General features: G+C 43.7%; 1 protein-coding gene across 4 annotated transcripts in view; it reads right to left on the bottom strand.

Moving 5' to 3' along the window:
- The window catches only part of cut (homeobox protein, cut), a 150,538-nt gene that overhangs the window by 55,282 nt on the left and 69,458 nt on the right, over positions 1–25,798 (bottom strand). For all 4 annotated transcript variants that reach the window (XM_033473826.2, XM_033473827.2, XM_033473824.2 and 1 more), the window contains exon 3: positions 19,430–19,651. In XM_033473826.2, the coding sequence (XP_033329717.2) occupies positions 19,430–19,651 (222 nt within the window). The remainder of the gene's footprint in view (positions 1–19,429; positions 19,652–25,798) is intronic.

Genomic DNA, 25,798 nt, shown 5'->3' with positions numbered 1-25,798 from the left:
ACGCGCACCCCTTACGCCGAAACGCGGCCGGAAATTGACCGTGTCCCTATTTGTCCTTTTCCTATGATGGTTCTCAACCCCGCCGATTGTTTCCGATCGGTAAAACGCTTGAATTCTCTCGGATGACAGGCCGCGGCAATGTTTTATGCATGCGGGGACTGCAGCTGTCTGATAGGCGTGCCAACATACCGGTTTTCACGTTGTTATTACTACAAGCAAGCACTTTTAATGCATGGAAACGTGTAGTTACGCATCACACGACTTTCCTCCTGTCTTATATATTCATATTAATATATGGATGTTCGATTTCGAATTTTTCCCGTAGCTTTCTATGAGACCGCATGATGCATTGTGCTATCAAACCGAGGGCGTCGGTATCGTCGAATATTCTTCGATTAATTGATACAAGTATCTCAATTTAGTTCACACTTGTGAATCTGTAACGTTAAATATAATTACTACATTATAAGAATATAAGAAGGAATCCCATATTACATGGGAAAACTACCATAATTATTAGTCAGGGAATAACTATCAGCCAGAAAGATAGGAACGAGCGTGTTGCAACGTGTTCAGGAACAGTTCAAGCGTCATGATTCAATTTTCTGACGACTTTTGCATCTGCTGCTATAAATTTTGACGGACGGAGAAGTTAATGGTGGAATCGAGGGAGAACAGGCGAGAAAAAGAAAACACAAGCAATCGCAAGATTCAGCTTCCGCGCGGGCATCCTCGGCGGAGTTTCGGCGGCCAGTCTTTCCGCTCAGCGTTACAGATTTATCGCGCGAGTAAACAATTCCGATATTGCCGGGACGCGGCGGCGAAGACACCTAGCAATATTTCTCCGTCCCTTTCAAAGATACTTGTTGAAGCGGACTTTAAAGCCGCTTGACAAATGCCGGTGTTTCGCAGCCCGTCCAAATCTCGATGCGGAGTCGATTACTCTTGGCAAAGCGGCGCTGCTCGGTGGGCGTTAATAGCTTAATTCTGATGACAACACGCGCCGATTATGCCAAGACACGCGGACACTCTGCGTATCGGGTCGCGATCATTTTCGAACCAATGCGATGCCGATAATATTCGTCTTTCGTTGGGGACGGCGCAATACGAAACGTGGTCCAGTTGAACCGAAATCAAGTGACTCGGCGTTAGAACATATGCAATTGTCTGAACAGCGATATTAAAATAGGAATGGAATAGGACCGCTTGTTCTTTTCTACACGGAGACACTTATTTATAACATTGTCTTTCGAACGACGTAAGTGACCATTAAATTACAGACAGAGTAAATTGTAGTTTACTCTTACGTTTGAAGTACTGCAGATCGTTTTACACATGTTATTTTGTTCATCGTACAAAGACGGTATTTGTATCAATCTGTATGAAGAAAAGATGATATAGAAATTCGTTAAAATTAACAGATCAGCTCGGTTAAAAAACTATATAAGATTGATTTAGTGTTCTGTGGAATAAATGAAAAGATTAAATCGCAAAAATAAAAGAAGAGGCTCGCTGAGAAAGCAAAGTAAACATTCATTTCGTACAAACGCCTTCTATGGACTGAGACGACAAATTAACTTGATAAAATCAAAATGTAGTAGTCGAATAAAAAGTAATTAAAAATTTGTGTAGGTTCAACTATATCCGACCTGGAGACGGTCGGTATTTTAAAAAATGTTTGGATACTCTTTCCCAAAAATTTTAGGAGGTCCTCGACTTCGGTTTCGTCAGTTTCGCTGATGGCAAAAAAAGAAGTTCTTTCGGTCGGTGGCGCGGCGACGAAAACACGAAGAGAAGGGCGAACTAAAGCGCGGAAAACGAACCGTAGGAGCCGAGGGGTAGCGGGACAGCCAACAGCCGTCAAAAGTTGCCGAACTAATAGGACAATTTTCAGTGCGGAGCGTTTAATTAAATTAATTATATGCGCGCCTCGGTCGTAATATAAATTGTGAGCAAGCGTTGGGGACGAACGTCGCGGGCCGGGGAGGGGGTGAGTTTCCGGTTCCCGCTGCGGGGGGGGGGGGGAGAAATGCCGTCAAGCTGTGATCGCCAACTTTGATAGTTACATTTCATCCATCTATCCCAGATACATTTTCCGCGGGCTGCTTCGACACGAACTTCGGCATCGGGACCGCGTGTGTACACATTTTCACGCTTAAAGTTACACTTTTCGCACTCCCCGCCGCGCCGTGCCGGCAAGACAATGCCACGGCAACGACCGCGTTGTCGACGCTGCGGCTGCGACCTGGGCTCGTGCGGAATTTATCCGGTTAATGACCGATTCTTGACTATTAACAAACGGAAAGTGTGCTGCCGGCTGACAGCGCAGATTTTTTAAGCGGCCGGAGTTCGTTGCGCTGTTTTAACCGGAGCCATTCGAGAATCCCGAAGCGCTCAACTTTGTTCGGCCATTTTGTAAACAGTAGCGTTTTCCGGATTTTCAAACTTTACGCAGTTATTGTATTACCGGGACAGATACATGTAGGGTTTTGCAGAATTTTAACGAAAGTGTACGCCGGTTTCGTTGGGTCACGCATTTGCAAAATGCAAGGGTAGTCCGCTATCTTTTTTTAGAATTACACGTTTCATTTTCTGCGTGTATTATTGCAATGGTATAAAAGATATCGATGTTTCGATCAAATAGCTTTATTTTGTCACTGAAACTAGTAATTAATCGGGAGATGTTGACATTGGCGATTAGAGCCTGGACTAGATCTAGTCTTTTTATTTCTTTCAGATAAAGTATGAAGAAGTTAGAATCGTTACCATCGACGTCCATTTCGCTGTATAACCTTCACAAGACCGCATCTACACGTCACATTCCTCGATATTTTCCTTTAAAAGCTACAAAGTATATACATGAAATTATGTAATTTAAGATCTTGTTCCTTAATTAAAGATGACGATGAAATGGTCAAAATTGTGAGAAGCCGCTGAGCTACAAAATCACTAGGTTGCGGATTTTATGCATTTGTGAAAAAAAAATAGTATCTGCAGCACGAAATACGGGAAAACTAAAAATCGATTAAAATCGTTAAATACGGAATATTTGCATTGCAATGCAATATTTCAGTGACACCTATCTGCCGCGACAAATGCTGAAAACTTTTATTTCACCAAAGCTATTCGTCGGTAGGGGTGGACCACAGCGACGTATTCTGGACGAAATAATATTGTGCAACGCTCCGATGCCTTCCGGAACTAAGAAGCACGCTCCGCTGTTCCAGTTCCAAGCTGGCCAGGAGAGAAAAAAGGCGGGCCAAAGGAATCGTGAATCGAGAATCGAGAATCGAGAAAAGAGTAGAGGAAAAAGAGGAAGCTACCCTCTAATTCCGACCTGTCGTCCAGTCGGTAACAATCGAGCGAACCGCAAGGGTCGCGTAGCTTCATAAGGGTTGCAGTTATCCCACTCCTCGCCGCCTGGAGTCCCCGAAAAGGTTTGAAAGGCCAGGGAAACGGACTCACGGGTTCCTTCTCGATGCCTCGCCTCGTGCACCCCCGCCACACCGCCGTTCCGCGCCGGTATTTGCACACACGCGTCCACGGATAACAACGGGGGTAGGCCCCCGCGATTCCTACGTCTCCAGATAAAGGGGCGATGGGTGCACACACGCGCGCGCGCGCGTGCTCGCTCGCTCGCAAGCCGGGGTAAACAGCCAAGTTTCCAGGCGGTCGGCGATCCTTGCGAGCCAGACGGTAAATACATTTTTAAATAAGAGTTTTTTACTCCGGCAACCCTGCCTACAACCCCTCTGCAACCCCCGAACCCCTCCGTTTCCCGCCCCCGCCGACGTACGCGTACCGCCACACGGATTCCGTCCCCGTATCGGGGAATTATCCTTTGCTTTGCGCATTATCCTTCGGCCCGCGGCTGGGGTAGCTTCAAAAGGTATCCACGGGCCGGGCCACCCCCTTTTGCCCACTCCCTCCGCCCTGACTTCGGCATTAGACCGTCTCTCCCTTCCGATTACTGTCTGACTTTAACCGGCGTGGCGGTTGCGTTACTTTACCGGTATCTGCTTATCGATGACGACGAGCCCGCGAATTTATCGAGATTCGATTCGAGCTGAAGGCCACTCTTCAAACGGAAAGTTACGAGTAGTTTCCAGAAGGACAGAAATCAAAAGGGCTCTGGCCTCTACGCGATCAAATAGACGTGCTGTTTCCTGGTACGAAGTTCATCGTTGATCCTTCAATCGGTTTCCAGATTTTTCCTGTTATATACAGTTTATGCACCGACAAATTTATGGCGCGGTTCATATTCTTTTTATCATAAAAATCAATGGCCAGACGTATAAGTAATTTTAATGATTCTTTATTGAAGATTTTAAGCATACATTTTTCCTCTGTTTACTAAACGAATTATGACCCAGTATCTCATTGCTAACAAAATATTTGAAATTATTTTTTCAACAAGATTGTCATTTCGATGAACAAGAATGACAATGATCAACTCATCCAATGAATGACAATGAAGTCCTCAAAATTATTTATAAAAATCACGAAATCCTGGAAATTGAGACTACAATCGAGTTGTATTACAGTACAGACATAAATAAGATAATTCATTTTATTGTAAGATAAAAAATTTGTGAGCGTATATTTATTGCGAAGTAAAGAATTAGCGCGTTATTTAGATTTCTCTAATAGGTCTATCATTACCCTTTAGGGGGTAAAGCCAATATATTGCCTCGTGTCACGACAGTAATTTTCTGAAAGAAGTACCTCTCATGCAAATATAATAATATTTAAAATAAAATTACTGATTTATGCGAGGAAATTTGCCGGCCCTCTACAGGTTAAATAATTAAATTATTTCTGAGCGATTCTAAGAATAAGATACGCGAGCCCTTATAGATAAGGAGGAGCCCTATTCAGTAGCCAATATGGCGACCACTAAAATCTAACCTAATAAAAGCTGGATCCAGACAAGTAATTCACTCTCTAAACAAGAAAATAGTCTAAAACAACCTTGTGATCACATTTAGCCATACAATAGGAATTACAGGTGACGCAGATATTGCAGACGAAGACTGAAATTTCCGATGCGCCGCCATCTTAGCGATCGGGCGTCTTCGCAAGCGCTCCTCTTGGACTCGTTTTTTTCGGCGGCGTGCGGCGTGCTCGCCGCTCGAATTCAATTGTGATTGATCACCGACGGTGATTGAGGATTCGAAATGAAAGCCTCGGCAGTCTCGGTGGCGAAGACAAAAAGACGAGCCCCCGCCCCCAACCTCCTCCTCGTCCTCCAGTCTCTATATCCATCCGTTCCTCCTTTTTCCACCCTTCCCTCCTTGCCGCGACTCGGTCGACCAGCGGGCACAGACGGCACGAATAATGGAGTAAAATTCATACGACTCCATATCGGCGCGATAAAAAGACAGACGGACAGACAGACAGTCGGTGCCGGGACGAGAGCGAGCGAGAATTCCGCACAAAGGAAGGATTAATTCTAAATATCATATACTTGCTGGGGCTAAAAGCGAAGGTGGAAAGGGTTCCGTCGCCGGGGAAACTCGGAGGACTGATAAGTTACGCGCCCGCGGAGTGCTAGCTTTTCAGGGGATTTCCCTTTTCGGGTCGTAAAAGACCACGGTTATTTCACAACCGAACGAAAAATCGTTCGAGACTTTTTTCAACAGACTTATTCAGAAGGTGTTCCGATCAGAGCCGTTCGCAGTTCTGCTCTGGCCTGCGTTCATCCCTCCATCCTTTGGAAAATCCCCGAAAGCCCAGCATTATCAAATTCAAGCCGGAAGAGACCGGTTTTCAGCCTGTTAAATCAGCCCTTGCAAAATTCCCGTGCACTGATTTATTGCGAAACAAGAGATGGCTGTTTCCTGTTGAAAAGGCGAAACAGCTTCCATAGAAAAGTCTAATGTCAGAATTTTGAATTGTCTGTGTCTTATTTGTTTAATAAAAATTAATTTAATAATTTTATATATTTATATAATTATTTACTTATGCAATTATGTATTTATATAATTATATGGAATGGCGTTGACATAACTTTTCCCTCGGTAAAATCACTACAATCTTCATCCCTTGAATTCGGGCAAAAAAGTCATGGTAAAAAGAAATACTTCTAGATGGTGTACCGGAAGAATATTTTAATTGAGTGGTTAGAATTATAGTGGCATAAGTCACGTTTTCGAAAATTTTGACTTTTGTCTTAAAATGTCATCTATACTTGCCAAAATGTTAAAAAGACAAGCGAAATAAATTAAAAAGTTACTATAAATTAATTTAACTGTAAATTATCTTAACACAAAAGGTCAGTAAACAATATATATGTTAATAATCAGTAACACTCCTTGTTTCTCGCAATGAGGAAAGTCTGCATCTGAATTATAGTTCCCCCCAACTCCAAAGAAGACAGACGATTGTTTAAATTAAATATCAAAGTTTGACATTTCGAAGGAGATTCTACAGATTTAGAAAAATACTCGAGGCTCGTAAAAATCATCCGAAAAAACTGTTTGTTACGGATGATTGTTCTTGTTTAAATAATTCTGGTTTCATGTAAGCAGCTCAGGATAAATTCTTCTCTGTAGTAGGCCATCGTCAGCCTCGTCTGCCTTCGTTTCATCCCCGAAACATTGCACCGGCAAATAAATAAATTCCGATGTAAACGGTTCGCCGGAAAACCGATTCCACAAATATGCCAGCGTTTCAGGTGCAGTTTCGGTATTCGAACGGTTTCAACCCCCGCCATTGTTGCACGGCTACATGTGTAACGTTAAAAGGGGTTTCAAGCGCGCCCGGCGACATGGCAGCTTCGCATCTCGCGTGAAAATGGTTAAAAAGTGGTCGGTGACGCGGAAGAGGGGAACAATGCCCCGCAACGAAATCGCATAAAGCTCTGGCGACAATGCGGAACACAATCCAAGAACTCCATAGCATTATATTACATCCTATTGCGTAATAATACACCGTCGTCCGCGGGTTCGGACGCGCACGATACACGATACACGCGCGCGCTCGCGCGCAGTTTTTGTTTGGTGCCACGAATAAACGTCGTGGGGGAATTCTTATCTGACGATAATTCAACGGGCCCGAGCTGTATCGCACGCTCGATTTACTGTACATTTCGCGAATGCCACCGCCAAGGAATGTCGCGCCGTTATTATTACACTTTCGAACCTATATTCCCGCGAGCCGGTCTCTCGTGACCGCCCCGGCCCCTCCAGGCTAACGAGCCTTTGACATCTTGCCAATTCGATCGAACCGGACCGCCCGAAAATCTCAGAAACAGTTCCGCACAACATCAGACGGTGACTCAATGTGACCGACGGCCTCCTCGATCATGCAAATATCGATGATCTCGAAAAAACGACGCTTTTCTTCCTGTGAATTTATTTGGCAGAGACTACGCGATTTTTTCAAAAAATGGTTGGCAAACGTAAGAATCGCTCAGAAGCTGGGTATTTTAACGAGTATTCTTCTTTAGAAAGAAGGGTGCTAGAAGTCTTTATTCTGCTGGACCTTGCGCAATAACGTCTGCCATTGTACCATAATGCATGAAGATTCATGGCGCTACTGATAAGCGCACCTCTATTTTATGATCGCCAGGGTTCGTTCGATACGAGCAATGAAAGTAAATTTTGTATTTTAATGGCAACCTTTTCATCAAATACCGGCGCTGAGGCACCGCTAAAAATTATTTTAAGTACCATTTTTCGACACAATTGTTACATTAGTAAATTTTTGTTGATTTAATAAGCTGTGCGACGTATCAGTGTCGCATGGTCAAATAGACTGCATCCCACAGGTACAGGAAATGAAAAATATTTTGGAGTTAAAAGAGCTTCCAGGGAATAATCATTTAATAGATTTGTGTCAAAATGTAAGTGTCGTATGAGAAAACAATAAAAAAGGAGGAAACGAGCAATAGATTAAGACTGCCAGCAGCATCGAAATAACCTACTCCGAGTTTCTCTCGCTGATTTTTTTTTCATTAAGTTTTAATCGTTAAAAGCATGGAGGCTATTTCACGGGAAATGGCTGAATAAACTTGTTTATTTATGCGTCTACCGCAACAAAAGTTCATCAAAGTCTTCATGAAGAGTCTCCTGCAGGAAACACGTTAGTCACTTTGACTGATACGTAATTTTAATGTCAACGATTTTTAGGTACGTCGTAAAATGTATGTATAATTGCCGATGCCCGATGTAAATCGTTGACGAATGATGTTGAATGTAGAAAGTCTGGGGCTCTTGGGTGAAATACATAGGTTCAACGACCCGTCAGGTTATATTACGCCATAAAGATAGTATGTTAATACTGCTTTATTTATGCACTCCTGGTCGACATGGCTGTTCCATTTATTCTTATTCAATTGTCCAAGAACTAGATTGCGCCTCCCTACGTGATATAATCGTATTCAATCGGCCGCCACATAATTGCTTCGCCATCTCTATCGCATTATGCAACTAAATATACCGGACGACCCTTATTTTCGTCTTATTGGTTTCGTTGACGTGAATAGAGGAAAGACAATGACGTCCGAGCCATTTTAAATCATCGATGGTGACAAAAGAGTATTACAGAGCGTCGCCCACTGTTATCTAGAATAGCGTATCACTACCGGGAAAGTGACTATAAGGAAGAAGCACTGCGATACACGTTAACAATCATTAATTACTCTAATCATCGAACAGATAACCAATCACAGAAATTGTGTAAATCAAAGCGAGGACTTTTATTGCGAGAACTTGAGTCCCTTCAGACCCTAAATTACAAATGTTCTACTACTCTTAAAATATTTATGTTAGATCGAATAAGATGATCAACATTGATCGTACGAAGACTAATCCTCGCACAGAATCAATATCGAGTTCATTTAAGTATGGCTTCGATTAAAGAAGTAGCTCCAAAAATCTGTAAAAAAAAGAACGTGGCAGATAAAATTTGAATGAATCAAGGCAGTCACGAAATCGTGAGAATCACTCCCCAAGCGAGGGTCAAACACGGAATCGAGTCCAGTGTTAATAGACTTTTCACTGATTTCCCTCGAATAAGACAAATAATGTTGTAAAGCGATAGACAGCGAGCGGCAACAAGCCGTTAGCAGATTAGACCCTCATGCTCCGGGTCGCGCTAATTACAGGCAACGAAGCCTGGAGGCGAGGAAAAAAATCGTTGCCACTGGCCGGTAGCGGGAGTGAAAAACAATTCTTCTTCCGAATTTCCGGCAAAATTACGGGGCGTCCATAGAATTTTCGGTGACGTCGATTCTGCAAGGAGTTAGAGGGTGGCCAACGAAGGGAGATCGAGCTACATAACCAGCTAGACGAGAGACGGAGAGGGTTGGCTCTCGTGGCGGGATTAATCGTGAATTATCAATCGACGGAGTCGAGTCGAGTCGAGTCGAGTCGAGTCGGGTCGGGTCGAGTCGGGTCGAGTCGAATCGAGTCGAAAGCCGAAGGAGAGCGGCACCCTCTGGTCGAGAGGGCCCGGAGGGCTTGCTGAACGACGTTTCTGGTTAATCGCGTTTGCGGAAAAACGGAGATAATTCCTGGTCGTCCGTCTGGACGATGGAGGCGTGTACGTAGAGCGCGGAGGAAAGGCACACAGCTACCAGACCATATAACCGTGTAGGATACCGGGGCCGTAGGAGGAGGGTGGAAAAAGTGGGGTCGTAGGTGATCTCTTCCCCCTCCCCCCTACGTCGTCGTGTATGAGCCAAGGGAGGCGGCGAGCCTCGGCGCGGGAGGCGGGGAGAGGAGGGTAGGGATTGATATTCGTGGGCACACGGAATTTTTAACTAGCCCGGCCAGCCTTTAGTCGTTCCGCCGCGAAAGCGCAGCAGAAAAGTTATGAATCTAATTTTCAGCGTATTTGTGTCTCAGCCGCGCCACCCCCTGCCCACTCTCCCACCCCGGCCCATCCCAGCTCACCGTTCTGCCGCTCTCTCTCTCCGTCTCTCTTGCTCTGTCCTCCCTTTGCTCCGCCATCGCCACCAGGAACACCTATATCAATCCCCCTTTTCCGTCCCTCCGTCTCTGTCTCTTTTCCCTCTTCTGAATACACGCGTCCCTCTTCCTCCCTTGTCTTTCGCTCGCTCCACCTCTTCCGTCGTTCGCTTTCGCGTAATAAAGCGCGCCGCGGCTTCGTTAGGTTTTTATCTCGGCCAACAAAAAAAATTAATTTCGAGAGACGCCATGGTTTTTCCAGCCTCCACCTATACTCGCCTCTCCCCTCCTCCCCGCGCCCGCACCACCCCTCCCTCCCATTCGTATCTTCTCTCCACCCACGCACACACGTGAGCGAGACCGAGCGAGGGGCCGAGCTTCCTTTCCCTGTCGCGGATAAGTTCGTATGCGTGAGAACGTTTCCTTTATTTCGCCTTTTTTTCCCGCGTTTTTACGAGATGTAGCCGCGCGGGGCCGGCCACCGCACCGCACCCGAACTTGAAACGCGATTACCTTCGGAGCCCGGTTTTAATGTAATCTAAAATTTAAGGCACTTTTAAGCGGAACCCGCGCAACTTGCCCGCGGCTGCTTCTATTTTTTTTCCGGGGCCGTTGCTGTGCGAGAAACGCATTTTACAAGAATTCCGAAATCAAAGTCTCGATTCTGTTCGCGGTGCTCGCGAGATGGATCGCGTTATTATTGGAATTATTTAACACTTTAAGTGGCGAAAATCAGCCTCGAAAATTCGCACGCTAGATAATATGATCAATGATACTGAAAAACTAAAAAGTTAAAATTTATCATCGTGGATGGCATTTTAACGATTTTATATCCTAAAATCAAAATTATCCTAGCAAAATTACAATTGTTCGATTATATTACAATAAAAACGAAGTTTAAGAAGTAGTAAAAAATTAATGTCACCCATATGTGAACGATGCGACCCTCAACGTGTTAACATATTGTTGACCGGACGTCACACACGAGATCCCAGTTTCCATCAGAATCGTAATAATTGAAATATAGAGGTTTGCTATTTGATCTACCAGATCATCAATACCTAGCAAATGAAAGATATCAATCGACACTGCCTGTTATTAGCGTACGAAATTGGGAAACGTCAATTTACGTCACCGGTCAACAAAAGTGTTAATATTGGTGATATCGTGCGATGCAAAATCTATAAGGACGAATCACTGGATAATGAAACATCTCGATAACGTGAATAGAGATACAAGTTACCATCTAAACCCAATCTGGGGATCAATCCTGCCGGTTTATTTTAATCGTACGTCTGGCAAACAATGATCCAGAACATTAACACAGGCAACTTCGCGTAAACTATTGAAGCACCGCGAGATACACATCAGCATCAGTTTTCTAACCAAGCATGCCTGTATGCTCGTGAAAAATTGAAAAAGAAAAGCTCCAACAGTATAAATTGTACGAGAACGAATAATTTTAATTCGGACGCGAAGAAAGGAGATTAATCCATCTTATCGATTCGACATATATTCGCAGCTTCAGTGACCATAAAACGTTCTCGCGTATTCTTTATCAATCTTATCTCCAACTTTCATCTCGGAATCTCATTTTAATCTTATCTCTTTTCATCTGAAACTAGCAGGTTCTTGCACTGATTGATTTATTATTCATCAACGAATAATCTGCTAAAATTTCTTCTTATCGCGCAGTGTTTCATTAGCAAAGAAGACGTTCACGATCGTATCAATTCGTCTCGAAAGCATAAAATCAGTTAGAAAATCAGATTCCCAAGGTTCGACGACGATTCGAAACGGAGGTACATACTTCGATCGACGAATCGGGAGTTTGGACGCTCGGAAATTTCTAATTCCAATCGACGGCTCTGGGTTAACGTTGAAGACTGGCATCGATCAATCAAACCTGCGGAATCGTCCACGCCACAGCACAGGCTGGAAAGCGACGATCGCGTGGCGACCGGGTGCACTCTGGAAGCGGCTGTGTAAATCAAGCCGAAAAACTCCCCATATTCCGCCATAGATCTCCGGTGCGCGGCTCGGCTCGGCTCGGCTCGGCGCGCGGATCAAGCGTGTAATTCCCGAGCTCGCGTTCGTCACGGTTATAAGCGATAATTCTAGTTAGTGGTTCCAGTGGCTCGGTGGTGGTCACGGCTTCGCACCATCACGCAGCACTGCCTTCTGTATCTCGCTCTAGATCGTGGGGTTCGTTCGTGTCCAGGGGAAGGAGGAAGTCATGACAGTCCACCATCGTGGCTCGTTTCTATAAATCTCCAGTGACCCGATAAGAAAAGATTGCCTATCGATGAGTGGTCAAGTCATGAGTGCCTGGCCGGCCAAGAAACAAAACACCCTCGAGTTCTGGGCCGAGCGCTCGACACGATACATCTCGAAGAGGGGGAGGAACGAAGGAGGCGCAACGATCGTCGGGTCGGCATTAAATCGAAGGGCACGAGGCTTTGAGCAACCCCTTCCATCCCCCGTTCCGTCCTGCCAGCCCCGTTTCGAGGCTCGCTCGTTCGCGTGCTCGATGAAATATACTTAAAACCGTAATTACGATATAATCAGCTGCCGCCGTGACCAGATACGCATCTCCGGGGGGTGGGTCGGGGGGGGGTGACGAGGGTGGCCCGATCGATCTGTTCGAACTGTAAAACCCTTTTTAAAAGTATACGGAGCGAGGGTGAAGGTGCAGCAGGGGTGTAACCGCTGCCGTTCACCCGTCAGAGGAAAGCGGACCTCCACCCCCGCACCCTGGCCACCGGCGACGTACACGCACACCAACGTGACGTCCGAATGCCCGCGAGCGCACGCGCGTCCTCCTATGCATGTATACGCGCTCGTAGCGGCTGGGTGTATGCGTGCGTGCACGTGTGTACGCGTACAGGGGGCGGAGAAACGAGTTTTACACATCGCGTAAAAGTTAGTTCCTAATTATTCAGATTTTCTAATTAATGTTTCAGCCGACGATGATGGAGCATCCGGCCCGTCTTTCCTCTCCCTCTTTTTTCCTTTATCGGCCGCCGTGCATGCAGCCCGATCCTTCCTTATTTGTAATTGCGCGATATTACTTGCCGGCAGAGGCGGAGTCTACTGCGGCCTCGTGGGAATTAAGGGAACGATGGCCAATCGGCGATTCTGTTCTCGCGTAATAGCAACGCGATATTTATTTCATCGCTCGGAAAGCGATGCTAGAGGTTCCTTTTAAACAGGGATAGTCGTCGATTTGGTAAATTAGGGACGCTGCAGGAATTTCTACTTGCTTCCTACATGCATTGATACATTAGGAAATTTGTGGCTGACAATTCCTTCATCAAAAGTTATTCAAAACATTATTCAAACGTATTAAGAAATCATCGAAATCGGAAGCGGCTACTTCTATCTGTATATATGAACATCTATATACATATAAACATTTATATCTCAAACACGAGAAGAGAGCGACAATTTGTCGTTTCAGATTCTTAATCTACACATCAAACAATAGAATATAACAGAGATGCAACAAAATTGATGAGGGGGACGCAATTCTAAACAATAACCATTATTTGTATTAACCTTTATAAGCGATTATATTTTTTTATATAATTTCTATTTTGTCTTTTTTACGTATCATCTTCCTTTTGTACTACTATTATACTACTACTACATTAATACGATAGAAGAATTTCCACGTGCGTCAACACCGTTTTAGTTCGACACAGCCCTCGCAGTTGTTTTTATCAAATGCAATGTATGCTCTCACAAAATATGAAGAAAACAGTATCACAGAACAAGTTCTTCGAATATAATTAATTTGATTGTTTTCACATAAAGATTATCGTATATCTGATAGCAAAGTTTACAAAGAGCATATAAGCTGTATAAAAATTTCTACAACAGATTTACAAGCGATCGAATACCATTTTCCATCGAATGCAAATAAGGACACCTTCGCAGTGAAGTGCGGCGCAGCATTATCATCAGCTCCAGAAGGAGACCATCCCCAAAGGATGTTGCGGGGGCGTCTCGTCAGATGGCGTTGATTCGGCACGGTGGTGACTCGTTAATAATTGGAAAATAATATCAAACATCCGGTAACGTTGATGAGAGCGAAGACTCCTTCAAGTCGAGCGAACAAGCGGTTCGGTTTTCTCGGTTTTCACCGCGTGCAACGTCCTCGTTACGAATGCAATTTCACGGGTTACACAGTTAAGAGGGCCAGCGTACAGGTTGGCCAGGGTGGAAAAAACCATTGGCGCGGAGAGAGGAGAGTTATTCTGGCCAGTTTCTATATTTTGTTCTACTTGAAACTTACGAAACGAAACCTAACGATATTGGCTCTATCCGTCAGGCTGCGCCTCTGTCCACGTCATTTTCGCTCGAGCGCAATAATGCCAGTTTTTTGCCAGGAATCCCATCCCCTCCTTAGATGCCTAGAGCCCTTCTGCATCGTCCGACATTGAATTGGTTCATTCCGTTGCGCCAGATTCCGCCCAAAAATAGTAGAATAATCGGCAGAACGGGATTCCTCTTGTTCGAGTCGCGGTCCGTAGAATTCCACCCCTCCTTTTATCGTCTCGAATCGTTCTCGAACTTGATAATGCCCTGTTATCTGACGCAGAAACGATATCACTGATAACGAATTTTCGCGGCGCTATATCGATTTTTTATTTACCGCATCGGAATGTAAATTTACGAGGCTATTAATTCGCTATTTGCTCGTTCAACAATGACATGGACAGATATGATAACGCGTAACCTAAATTCGTTTCCAGTGGTTCATTGTGAAAAAATCCTCTGGCGACTTTTACCGACGCGGCGCCGATCCCTAGCGAACGCGATTCTGCCTTCATATATTATTAACTATAAAATCGTTATCGTTAATTATAATCGGCACTTTGTTCTACAACGTTCCCTCTAGTATCGTTCAAATATTTACGAATCGGTTCACCAATCTTCAGAAAGGTAGGATTCTTCTAACAACCTTCTAGCTTTTTGACGAAGTTTTCTGAATCGCGCGTGATATTTTAAAGGACCAATAAGACGCGAGAACGCGTGTGGTAGCTTGCCGATTTTTACGACTCGCTGTGGAGAGATCGAGAAAGGTAGGCCGATTCGAAAAACGTCGCGATTCTCAGAAAGTGCCGATCGCGATCGCCTAAAGGCGCGGCAAGAGATTTTCCCGTAGAAACATTACGCAACCGTGAAAGCCTCGGTTTCTCCATCCACCCACCGATCTGTCAGTCGGCTTCTAATCCGTTTCACAACAGCTGGTTTCAACGGCGCTAGGCTCGCTCCGGAACGATAAAATTTCGTCGTCCCGTCCGTGGCGATTGTTTGTTGCGGCAGGTATTGCGCACTCGATTTCTTCTTATCGCGCCAATTATCAGCAAATCTTCGTATCAGGGTAAATATACGGTAATATCGCGGATCGTATTGGTTCGGCCTACCGGCGTTCCCAATATGGCCGCGGCGTCGATGTCTCCGCGATGGCTTCGCGGCACACGTGACCGCAGGTGATCGCAATTATCGATAAAACCGCGAATCAGGCGTTGATTGTCGATATACCGTCTCAAACTTCAGCTCGAACTTGCCATTTTGTAATATTAAATGGACCATTTTTCAATACGTTCTTGGATGCTTTCTACCTAATGCTTGCCTCATCAATAATTAAGAAAAGTTCTTGAAAGACAATTGAATTTCAAAATCAGATATCATTTTAAATTGACGTAGAATACAAGACCTTTCAGGAAATTTGTAACTAGAATAATTTTAATAGAATTCAATCTTACGATGATAATAATAATATTATTTCCATTTTCATTGAAATAAATTAAGCTAACGAAGGATGTAAATATCCATAAATGTGCAGGTAGTTTTAAATTCTATAGAGAGAATGTCAAATTTGATTTTGCATTAAAAAACATTGACATTGCTAAAGCTGAGGTTACATCCAAAACTGCTCCAAATAAAAGTCTAATTAAAAAATTATGTTCTCTACATTAGTTTATAAAATAAATGTTTGCCTAAGGAACAGCCTATGTAATTAGGCATTTATGAAGAGAATAGCCTTCTCCATGGAAAGAATAAATTGAAATTGAAGATATGTCAACAAAATGGTCATCTTCGAAGGATGAACGAATTTTAATTAAACGTTTGTGAATGAAATAATCATCTGTAGGGCTTGAATTGTGATTGTAATTCTTATGAAGAGTACCGAAAAAATTCGTTCTATTTGCGAGCGGATATCTATGGGAAAGAATAACATCTCTCTGGTTCGGGAAGCAGGAAGTCACGAAGATCGCGGCTAGGAGAAGCGCGGATAACGTTCTCGGTTATTTCTTGATCTATCGCCCTCGGTACATTAGCCAACGTGTTTTGAAACACTCGCGAAGCGTATTTGCGTTGGCATCGGCGGCGCGTTGTCTCTCTTTCATCTTTCCATGGTGGCGGGCTAGCCGGCTCGCACGGAACACCGTCGGGAAAGAAAGTCGTTAGCGGTCTAATTGCGAACTCTTTCCCTTGAAAACGACCCTTGCTCGATCCTGCGATCTTTCGTCGCGGCTCACGTTTTGCTTATCCCGCAGAGAAATTAATAAAATAAACCGCGGGCCTCCCGAGACACCGCGGATCCGTCTCCGACTGAGCTAAATCGATGCTTTTAATGATAATAAATAAAATAAAACTGAGCATATCAGTTTTTCTTTTCCTCTGGACGAAGATCAAAGGGTCTCGAAGACGACAGACTCTTCAAACAATTGGAAGATGCTCCAAAGCGCAAATGTCACTGATAGCAAATGATGACTTCACGTTATTTACAGTTCGCCTACGTCAATATGGTAAAAAGCGTTTACCTGTTTTCCATGAATCCGAGCGAAAGCCTGCCGAGATAAGAGCAGCCGGAGAACAATCGGTCGATACGAATGTAGGCGAAATTAATTCAATTAATTAATTGATCCCCGAGACTTTCAGTTGGAGACGTAATTCGATAGTTGTAATCGCATCTGAACTGGAAGCGCTCAATTTATTCCTACGAAATTGAATCTCACTGTGCTCGTAGTTTGATTAATGTTTTGCTACCTTGTGATCCGTAAATAATATTCTGAAAAGCAACTAAGAACGGCCGATAAACAGAGCGGAAGATGCTCCGATCGCTTAGCAGGCTAATAAATAATCCACCGGGCGAGACGGGGTTGGTATATTTCGATAGAAACGGCATCAAGTGATTCGTTCGCACTGTCAGGGTCCATAAAACCCACCCCCTTCGATCCCTTGAAAGATTCATCTCCCCCGGCGAAGATATTCGAACAACTAGCTCTTTCCCGGGCGACATTGTCCCATTATTTGCTCCTCATTATCGTCTCCGATGCCGGCGGAGTTGCCTGAGCCTCCTCCGATTTCCATCCCCTAATCGGGGAATAATAAAAATCATTCCCATCGCGCGATGGCTTCTCAATAAAGACATTGTGTTCGAGGAGCAAATTCTTATCGGTGAAAAGGTGGCTTCATCGTCGTCGTCGCCGTCGTTGTCGTCAAAGATTGTTCCGTCTATCCTTCGACAGTTGTGTGGGTGGGGAGAGGGTTGCGGGGGGGGGTGAAAGAAGAAGAGCGCCACGATGGAGAAAAGGGTGGCGGATTATCGGGTTCGGGATTACAACAAGCTAAAGCAAACGATTTCCTTCAAAACGAGAATACCGGAGCAGCCGGTGCAAAGTGGCGGCTAGGGGCGGGGGCGAAAAAGGGGTGCGACGTTATTGGCCCTAAGCAGGATACTTATTGAACTCTTAGCGGTGTTTTTATCACTCCTTTCGCTCTCTCCATCGGCGCTTTAAGTGTTTTCGCCTTTGTTTAAAGCCCCACACCACCGCATCGCTCGCATTATGCACCCCCCGGTTATGGGGTGCGAGAGATTCTTACAAGACTTCGCTTCGTAAACCGTAAGTGAAGGGTTCGAGCACTTTGTGTCCCTTTTTTAAGCCTGGATTCCAACGGAGAGGGTGGTTTTTTTGCAGCTTTGCCACGAAATCGCGGATCACCCCCGAAACGAGTGCGAAATGTTGTCAACGGGAAAAATGGTGTCAATGGAGAGCGCAGTTTTCTAATTTGCATTTTCATGGAGCTTATGGTTTTGATTGAATCGGCATTTAAGAAGTGGGGTTAGTTTTCAAAATTGTTTGTGTCTAGTTTAGATATTTTAGTAGAGAAATTTTTGTTTCTCAATGCCCCGAATCATTTGTCAGATATCAAAAGATCAGATATATTTCAAGATTACGCGAGTAAATTACTAAAATGTTCTACAAATTTTACAGTAATTCTTCTTCATCTTTCGATTTTGTAGTAATTAAAACCGAGTGGCTAGTTATCCCATTCCTGTAGAAGCTTCAGTGGAAGAAGATCCGTTCGAGGACGTGAAATTATTTTTCGGGCACGATGCAATGGGAGACTCGTAGGGATCGATGGTAACGGACGTAAAGCCGATTGGACTCATCAAGGCGACGTTTCATAGCTACCGAAACTGTCTCTGTCGAAACCCTGACGATTCTTGTTGGCCCGGCCCCGGATGAATATTCATCGATACACCGTCTCCTATTTATGATCTTCTTTCATTACCAATTCCGTCGGTTCGTCGGCTGCCATTAGTCACACTTTGCGTCCCGAAAGCGTGATTCGAGCCGTTTATCGCGGCTTGGGAAGGTGAAGTGCACTCGGGGGTGAATTTCGCTGTGTGGTGTGCGCGTGCTTCGTGCGTACGAGAGAAAACAGAGAGAGAGAGAGAGAGAGAGAGAGAGAGAGAGAGAGAGAGAGAGATGAAGAGACAGACAGACAGAAAGAGAGAGAATGATAGACAGTGAAAAAGAAAGAGAGAGTGGAGAGGGGGAGAGGAGAACCTAGCACGAAAAGGGAGTGAGGGTGGGCTACCACGTGCTCTATCGAGTACGTCAGTCATTCAGATCGACGCACACGCAGCGCACAGCTCTGTGTGCAACAGTTAAACAGTATTTCCTGATCCTGTCGCTTTCGCAGAAATTTATTTGGCAACTTATTAAGAAGCTTTAAGATCACAGAGGAATATTTAAAGCTCGTTAGCAATAATCCTAAAATGATATCACGTTGCATGTTCGCGATCTCGAAGGGAAGTATATTTTTATCAGCTGTCGAAGAACTCGATGATGAAAAGCATAAAATGAGGTCGGTCACTTATAGCTATTAATATATGCATTCAAAAGTGACATTCTGAAATATTATCGAAAGACGAATGTTAAATTTATTTCTGCCTTCTTCGAATATTTTGCGGATAAATCAATATCTGCCTTCGAATCTATAGAAATACATTTTAAACGGAGTATAAATATAAATATATGAGCTTCAACGATAGTTGATCTTCTGTTGCGAAGATCATATTTCAGAATATGATACATATTTCACACAAGTCTAGTATGCGTAGGACCCATCGACGATTATTTGTATTGCAATACAGTTTTGTTCGCTTTTATGGAAGGGAGAGTGGAGGTATCGTTCAGTTTTTTACTCACCTCTTTGTCTTTCGCTTGCAGTTCCTGCTCCAGGTTGCTGTTTGGCGTTCTCCTGGGATTGCTGGCATCGTGAACCTGCTGCTGATCACTTCCCTGTATAGTCTGAGACAATTGGTGTCCCTCAGTCTTCGAATTCCCATCGTTTGCCGCGGCTAGTTGCTCCTTTAACGCGGCTAGTTGCTCCTTTAACGCGGAAACTTCCTTCTCCGCTAACGTTGCCCTCTGCAAACAGAAAAAAAAACGAGCAAAGTTAGCAATCGAGCCTCGTAGCATTCAAACTATCATACTAAACCATCATTCAAACGTCCAAATTCATTCACACTAACGTTCTAAAGCACCTACAGTCTCCTTATTTCCTTACATGTCGTAGACAATTTTCTAGCAGCCCTACTTTCGATTTATGTACTAGGTTAATTCGTCGTAGGAACTCCTAGAGATTGCGATTACATTTTAGCTTCACTTAGTGAATCGTTGGGCAGTTTATACTGTATCGCGTGGCATAAGAACAATTTTACAAAGCTCATTCGTTTGCTCATATTTTAGCTCTCAATTCAATCGAAATACACAATTAATTTGAGTTGTGGTGACGTAAAAATTTAATTTGTAATAATAGTAATAATATACAATATTTATTGATATATCGTGTAAACGAGGAAAAAACCTTTGTCACAAAAAGTTTAAGAAGATTTACAAGCAATAGAAAGCAAGAAAAAGGAGATGTAATATAAAAGGAATAAAAAAGGTGAAAATAATAATGACAATAATAATGAATATAAATTAAATGGCAATAGAAGAGTAAATATAATGTAAAATTGTAGAATCGCTCGAACTCTAGAACGAGCAGCGTCCCTAAAAATGGTGCAGCGATTCGAAACTGTTTTTCCAGCGATGAGGTCATCGTGTCCACATGATCTGCCAGTTATTATTACGGGATAGATCTCCCGATCTAACGGCGAGGGAATCACGGTAGCAACAGGAAAAGGCGGAAACGTTCGTGGACGATAAAATCGTCTTGGATGCCGTAATGACAAACACTTGCGTTCTTAGTTAGCGATGCTGTCGGCTGCCGAACGATCCGTGCGAGGCGCGCGACCCATCGCCGCTGCTCGAGCCATTAATTGACATCTGGAGGCAATTAAAGAGGCGATCGCGATTTCGGCGGTAAAATATCGAGAGCGCCACGTGGACAAGCCGCGACAAATCCACGTCAGTTTTTAGCTCGATGCATATCGAAACCGGTCGATAGTTCCGCGGAATAGCGACGACGCTAGCTTCCGTTCGATTTGAAATTACACAACGAGACGGACGTATCGCGACACACCGGTTATGGATTCTTTCCATTATGCATTTACAGGCTAACTTCAAAGTTTCTGGTCTCTCGGCGCGACGAGTGTCGCATATAAGCGATAGATCAAAAGCAAAACGTAGCTGAGAGTGTCATAAACACCATCAAACAGCAATCATTCCGATGCGTCGTGGTCTTGTTTCGAAATAATTGCTCCAAATTAATTTGATCGTTCGCTTTCGTTCAAAATTATATCATTTTACAAATATATCGTTGTCGAAGCATTCGAGTCAGCGTCCGCTCCACGTTAGAATTAAAATTTTTGATGTACAATTTGATATCTTTTCTCATCTTATTCGAATAATTGTCACAGAAACACGTGCACAGCTGAACACGTAGTATGTCACGGGAGTGTGGGAGCATGTCACGGGAGCCAAGATTGCTAGAAACATAATTGAAGTAAATTTTAATGCTTTAAAATTTGTCGATATTATCGTCGCTATTAGAATATTAGATACGCTAAAATATATAGATTAGATAATGCTAAATTACACATAATAAGAAATTCATGTTGCACGGACGGAAAATCGCGTTCGGAAAATTCGTTTTAGAATCGGAGACTTTTAACCGGTTATAAATTCCAATAATCGGTCGGTGCCATTGGTGGCATTGAAAGAACGATCGGAATTGCGATTGGCAATTAAAGAATTTGTTTCTATTGGATTTAATGACGCCGGTTATCCATGACCCGAATGGAGACGCTAGGAATCGAAGAGCCTTGTTCGCTTCGACTGGATTTTGAATTTTTTAAAGAGAATTTCGCGCAACTTGGTGGACATCCAAAAGCGACTTAGGCGTTCCAGTGATTAAACGGATAAGCGGGGATGGATGAGGAGTGGCGTGGGGAAACGGCAAAGAAAAAGTAAGACAGACTCCGGGGCGAGGTACGAGGGAACTAGTAATGACCCATTGTTTCCTGCAAAAAGCCTTGACGATGTTATCGATAATTACGAAATGATACGGGAAGCATAAATACATAGTATTCGAGACTCGCTGCACGTTCATCGGAATGGCGGATGGGTATCGATAGGCTGTCGAGGCTCATCCCGTTCTATTTGTCATGGTTCCGAGAGATGGAGGGGAAGACGATTCGCTCCGCGCGGCCTCTTTCTCTTCTCCGCACCGCGCTCCGCTCCGGTCTGCACGCCTCGCAGAATCGAGGCTGATGGAGAGGATCGAGAAGATCGCCGATAAAGATCGTCCGCCCGCGATCGTCACATTAGCAGCGGAAGTAGTTGAGAGATAATGGCTTCTTTGAACGTTCCTAACGACGCTGCTTTTGTCGTTGTTCTATCAACAATCGTCCCGTTCAGAATTTTAGTTACGGAATTACGGGAAACTCGAGCGTATCTTCCGGTCTTTCGTACGCCTCAAGGCTTTTCACCGCTTCCGCCTTTGGTCCGCCAATTTGCCCGATGAAACGCCGCTGATTAATAGAAATCCGGCGAACACTTCCGCCCGCGACTTTCGACCGACGCTTGTCGTCTCGCTCTTCGCACCTCGCAACAATACTTTTCCTATGGCGCATTGGATTCGACCCTTTATTATGTTAACACATTCGCAATCGCGATTTTCTCTTTCGTACAAAGAACACCGTGTCAATCTTGCGGACGTCATTATTTGATAATTGTATTCTCACATTTTGTAAGAGAGCACGGTGCATTCGATACAATGAATAAAATAAACAGAACTATGCGAGCCATTAAGTTATATGTTTGAACTTAGATGCCTTGAAGAACCACTTTCATCAGCATGCTACTGTAAAGCGGCAGTCTTTTTGGTTTAATTCGATTCAATTGAGAATTGAAAGTAGGTTGAACACTTTCCATTTAGCCATGTTTGGGCAACTTTAAGCGTCAAGGATAAAGGCAACGATGAAAATTGAGATTAAAATGATACATACAGTATATAAATAGATAAATAAATATTGTACACCTCAATTGCAACATTCTAAATTAAACTAATATTTTGTTTCCCTTCTTAATACATGTTACACAATGAAAATAATGTAGCAGCGTTCTTAAACTCTCTGAATCATTTCACTGTTTTGTCTTTCACATCTGCTATAAACGCACAAAACCCGTAAACTTTTAGATCTGCGTATCGTATGCTTACTGCACTGAACTTAAAAAGTAAATGGTTGTAGTTACCCGCATAACAATTAACTGCAGGCCGCATCGCTCTATTTTAGTGTTCAGTTCCAATGCGCCAGCGAGATTAAACAGAGGCGAACAAATTCAAATTGTAATGGACGCGTGATTAAATAAATCATGTAGTCAAAATCGATGTAGCACTACTTAAAATCTATTTTCTCAAGAGCATATAGACTTAGCTGGGATTCTATAGCCCGGGGAGTCAGAAGTGAACACAGAGTCGCGAAAGTTTCTTTCTAGCTTTTAATGCACAGGTTCGATTTGATCGTCGGACGGTGGCCATTACGTATTCCCGATTCGAGATTGGCGAGGAAGAGAGGATTTCGATCAACATCGAGGCGTTTCTTCGTCTTACAGCCCGCTCTCGCAAATTGATGGTTATTCGACTTGCCCAACGTCCTGAACATCGATCGATCACCATTCACCGATTCGATATACGAAATCGCGGCTCATTGCAGGTTCCACGTGAGCAAGAACCTACTTCGGAGCTGCTTTTAGGCCCCGCGGTCACGCACTTTCAGATCGGGTATTTCATCGATCAGTTGCTATCGAGCCGACGCGACGCGCTCGTTTCCACGTTTTCTCGGTGATTTTCGCTCTTCCGACCTTTTGCATTCTTCATTTTATCACACCTGATCTTCTTGATTAATTTATTCAAGTTCTGAAGCTTTGCTCCTTGAAGGGGAATATTATTCGGTCATAATTTCACTACTTTCAGCGTACATTTATATTTAATTACTTCATTTTATTATTTTATTTTATATTTATTTAGATCGTATAGCGTACTAGCTGCACACTATACAACAAAGATGTTTTCTCGTTGATATCAGTAAATTATTATTATTATTACTATTATTATAAAATGCAATGTGTACAATTCAATATTAACCTTTCAGGCACGACGCGCCACTATAATGGCTTCCGCGGATGTCATCTCTCTGAACGACGCGCCACTATAGTGGCTTTCGCGGATGTCACCTCTCTGAACGACGCACCACTATAGTGGCTTACTCTAGTAGCTCACTCGGTCATCGTTTGAATCAAATAATCGTCTTCATATCCATTGTTTCACACTTCTTTTGTCTTCACATCGATTTACAATATACAGATTTATCTTAACAATATATAACTGTTAACAATATAACTGTATCTTAACAATATACAGACAGAATATACAGACACTCTGTACAGTACAAATCAGACTCTGCCGTCCAGGGAAATAGCCTCGCGTAGAATTCAGCCGTACCTAAAAGGTTAAACACGGTGTATTTCTCTCTGAATTCTTCATTATCGAAATAGTAAATCAGTATCTAGCACTTTAACAGCCTCTTCGATTAGCTCGAAAACGGAGATGTAGAGTGGTTCCTAAAATATATTTTTGTCTAAAATGTCTACAAGAAAATTCTGTAGACAGTTTCATACTTGAGAATGTTCATATAATTACCAGAAAGCCTAACTACCTTCCCAGACACGGTCGGCAAGTAAAAGAAAATAATTGCAAATTACTTGAATTTTGACTACATCCCATTTGTAGAAAAGCTCAGGCTTTCGTAACGGAGAACCGCCCCGATTGATTGCTGTGGCCGACCCCGTAAGGGCTCTCAAACGACCGGGGAGGTTCTCGAAGCTGTAGTCGAAGCCGCAATAGCGATTTCCAAAAGAATTCTCGAAAGAAACGAGTTATCATGGCCGAACAGGACACGCGCGACGCTTTCGGTGCGTGTATGCGTGCTCGGCATCCGAGTATCGCAGCTGGCGTCGCTTGATGTCGTGTCCCGTCAAACGCCGAGCATTCTTTGTGCTCCGAGGGCAGAATATTCCGAATAGATCACCTCCCTCGCGACTCGTGGCTCGCAAGCCCACCCCGCCGCGAGTGTTTCTATTTTTATGCGTAGCCCTCGAATCATCAACGCGCCGCGTCCTTATTTCCGACTATTTATTCCGTGACGGTTGACTAATGTGCGAGAGCCATCGGGAATTCCGCCGAGATCGATGTATCTCGCTCTTCCTCCTACTCCTGCTCCTTCTCCTCTCTCTCCGTCTTTCTCTCCGAGGGAAATATAAATAAGCATGCTTTCTTCGAATTATCTCGCTGACGGAATTCTTTCGAGTCGTCGATACTCGTTTATGACAACGATTCTAATCGAGAATGTATTCTAATCGAAACTGTAGCATTTGAGCATGGACGATGGGTCATTCTAGGATCATTAAGCACTCGAGGTACAACAATGAAGAATTTTCTGGTGTTTTGAATAGAGTAGAATATCTCTGATATCTAAATGTTCTGTTATCCAATGGCCCAATTTAAGGTGATTTATGTGGAACACTGTTTATCGTACACATCCGAATTAATTCGCACTACTGCAATGAAGCTGCATCTAGGCTGAGAAAATTCGTCATCATCGCGTGACACATTTCAAGCGCTTTACATATGTTGAATTCTCTTCGTAATCAAACTATTCGAGATTCAAATTGGATCCAACACATTGACTGCCAACTTAATCATATACTATGAGTGACACTATGTTTTGGAAAGGTCTAGAAATGGATTCGTGCCGTAATACATGAAGTTAATTTCAATTTTCTTGCTTTAACTTCGTTAACTGGATTACTTTGATTTTGAGCAATTTGATAACTTGACGTTTGCTTATCCAAATCGCGTGCAAAGTTTTGTGTTACTTCGAGTGCAAGTGCATCGCAAGGGAACGTCGAAACAAGAAGCGAGGGAAACGATGTATTATTGTCAATAGAGTTTTCCCACTGTTTTCAAGGCCGGTGCATTTCGATGAGTCTTCGATGCGTCGTACGCTTCCTTCACCTCTCGGTTTTTCGAATGAGGAGAGAAAAATCCAGTGTTACACAGACTGCTAA

The sequence above is a fragment of the Megalopta genalis genome, chromosome 6 (assembly GCF_051020955.1).
Source record: "Megalopta genalis isolate 19385.01 chromosome 6, iyMegGena1_principal, whole genome shotgun sequence".
Classification (NCBI taxonomy): Eukaryota; Metazoa; Arthropoda; class Insecta; order Hymenoptera; family Halictidae; genus Megalopta; species Megalopta genalis.
This window is presented reverse-complemented; position numbering and strand designations above follow the sequence as displayed.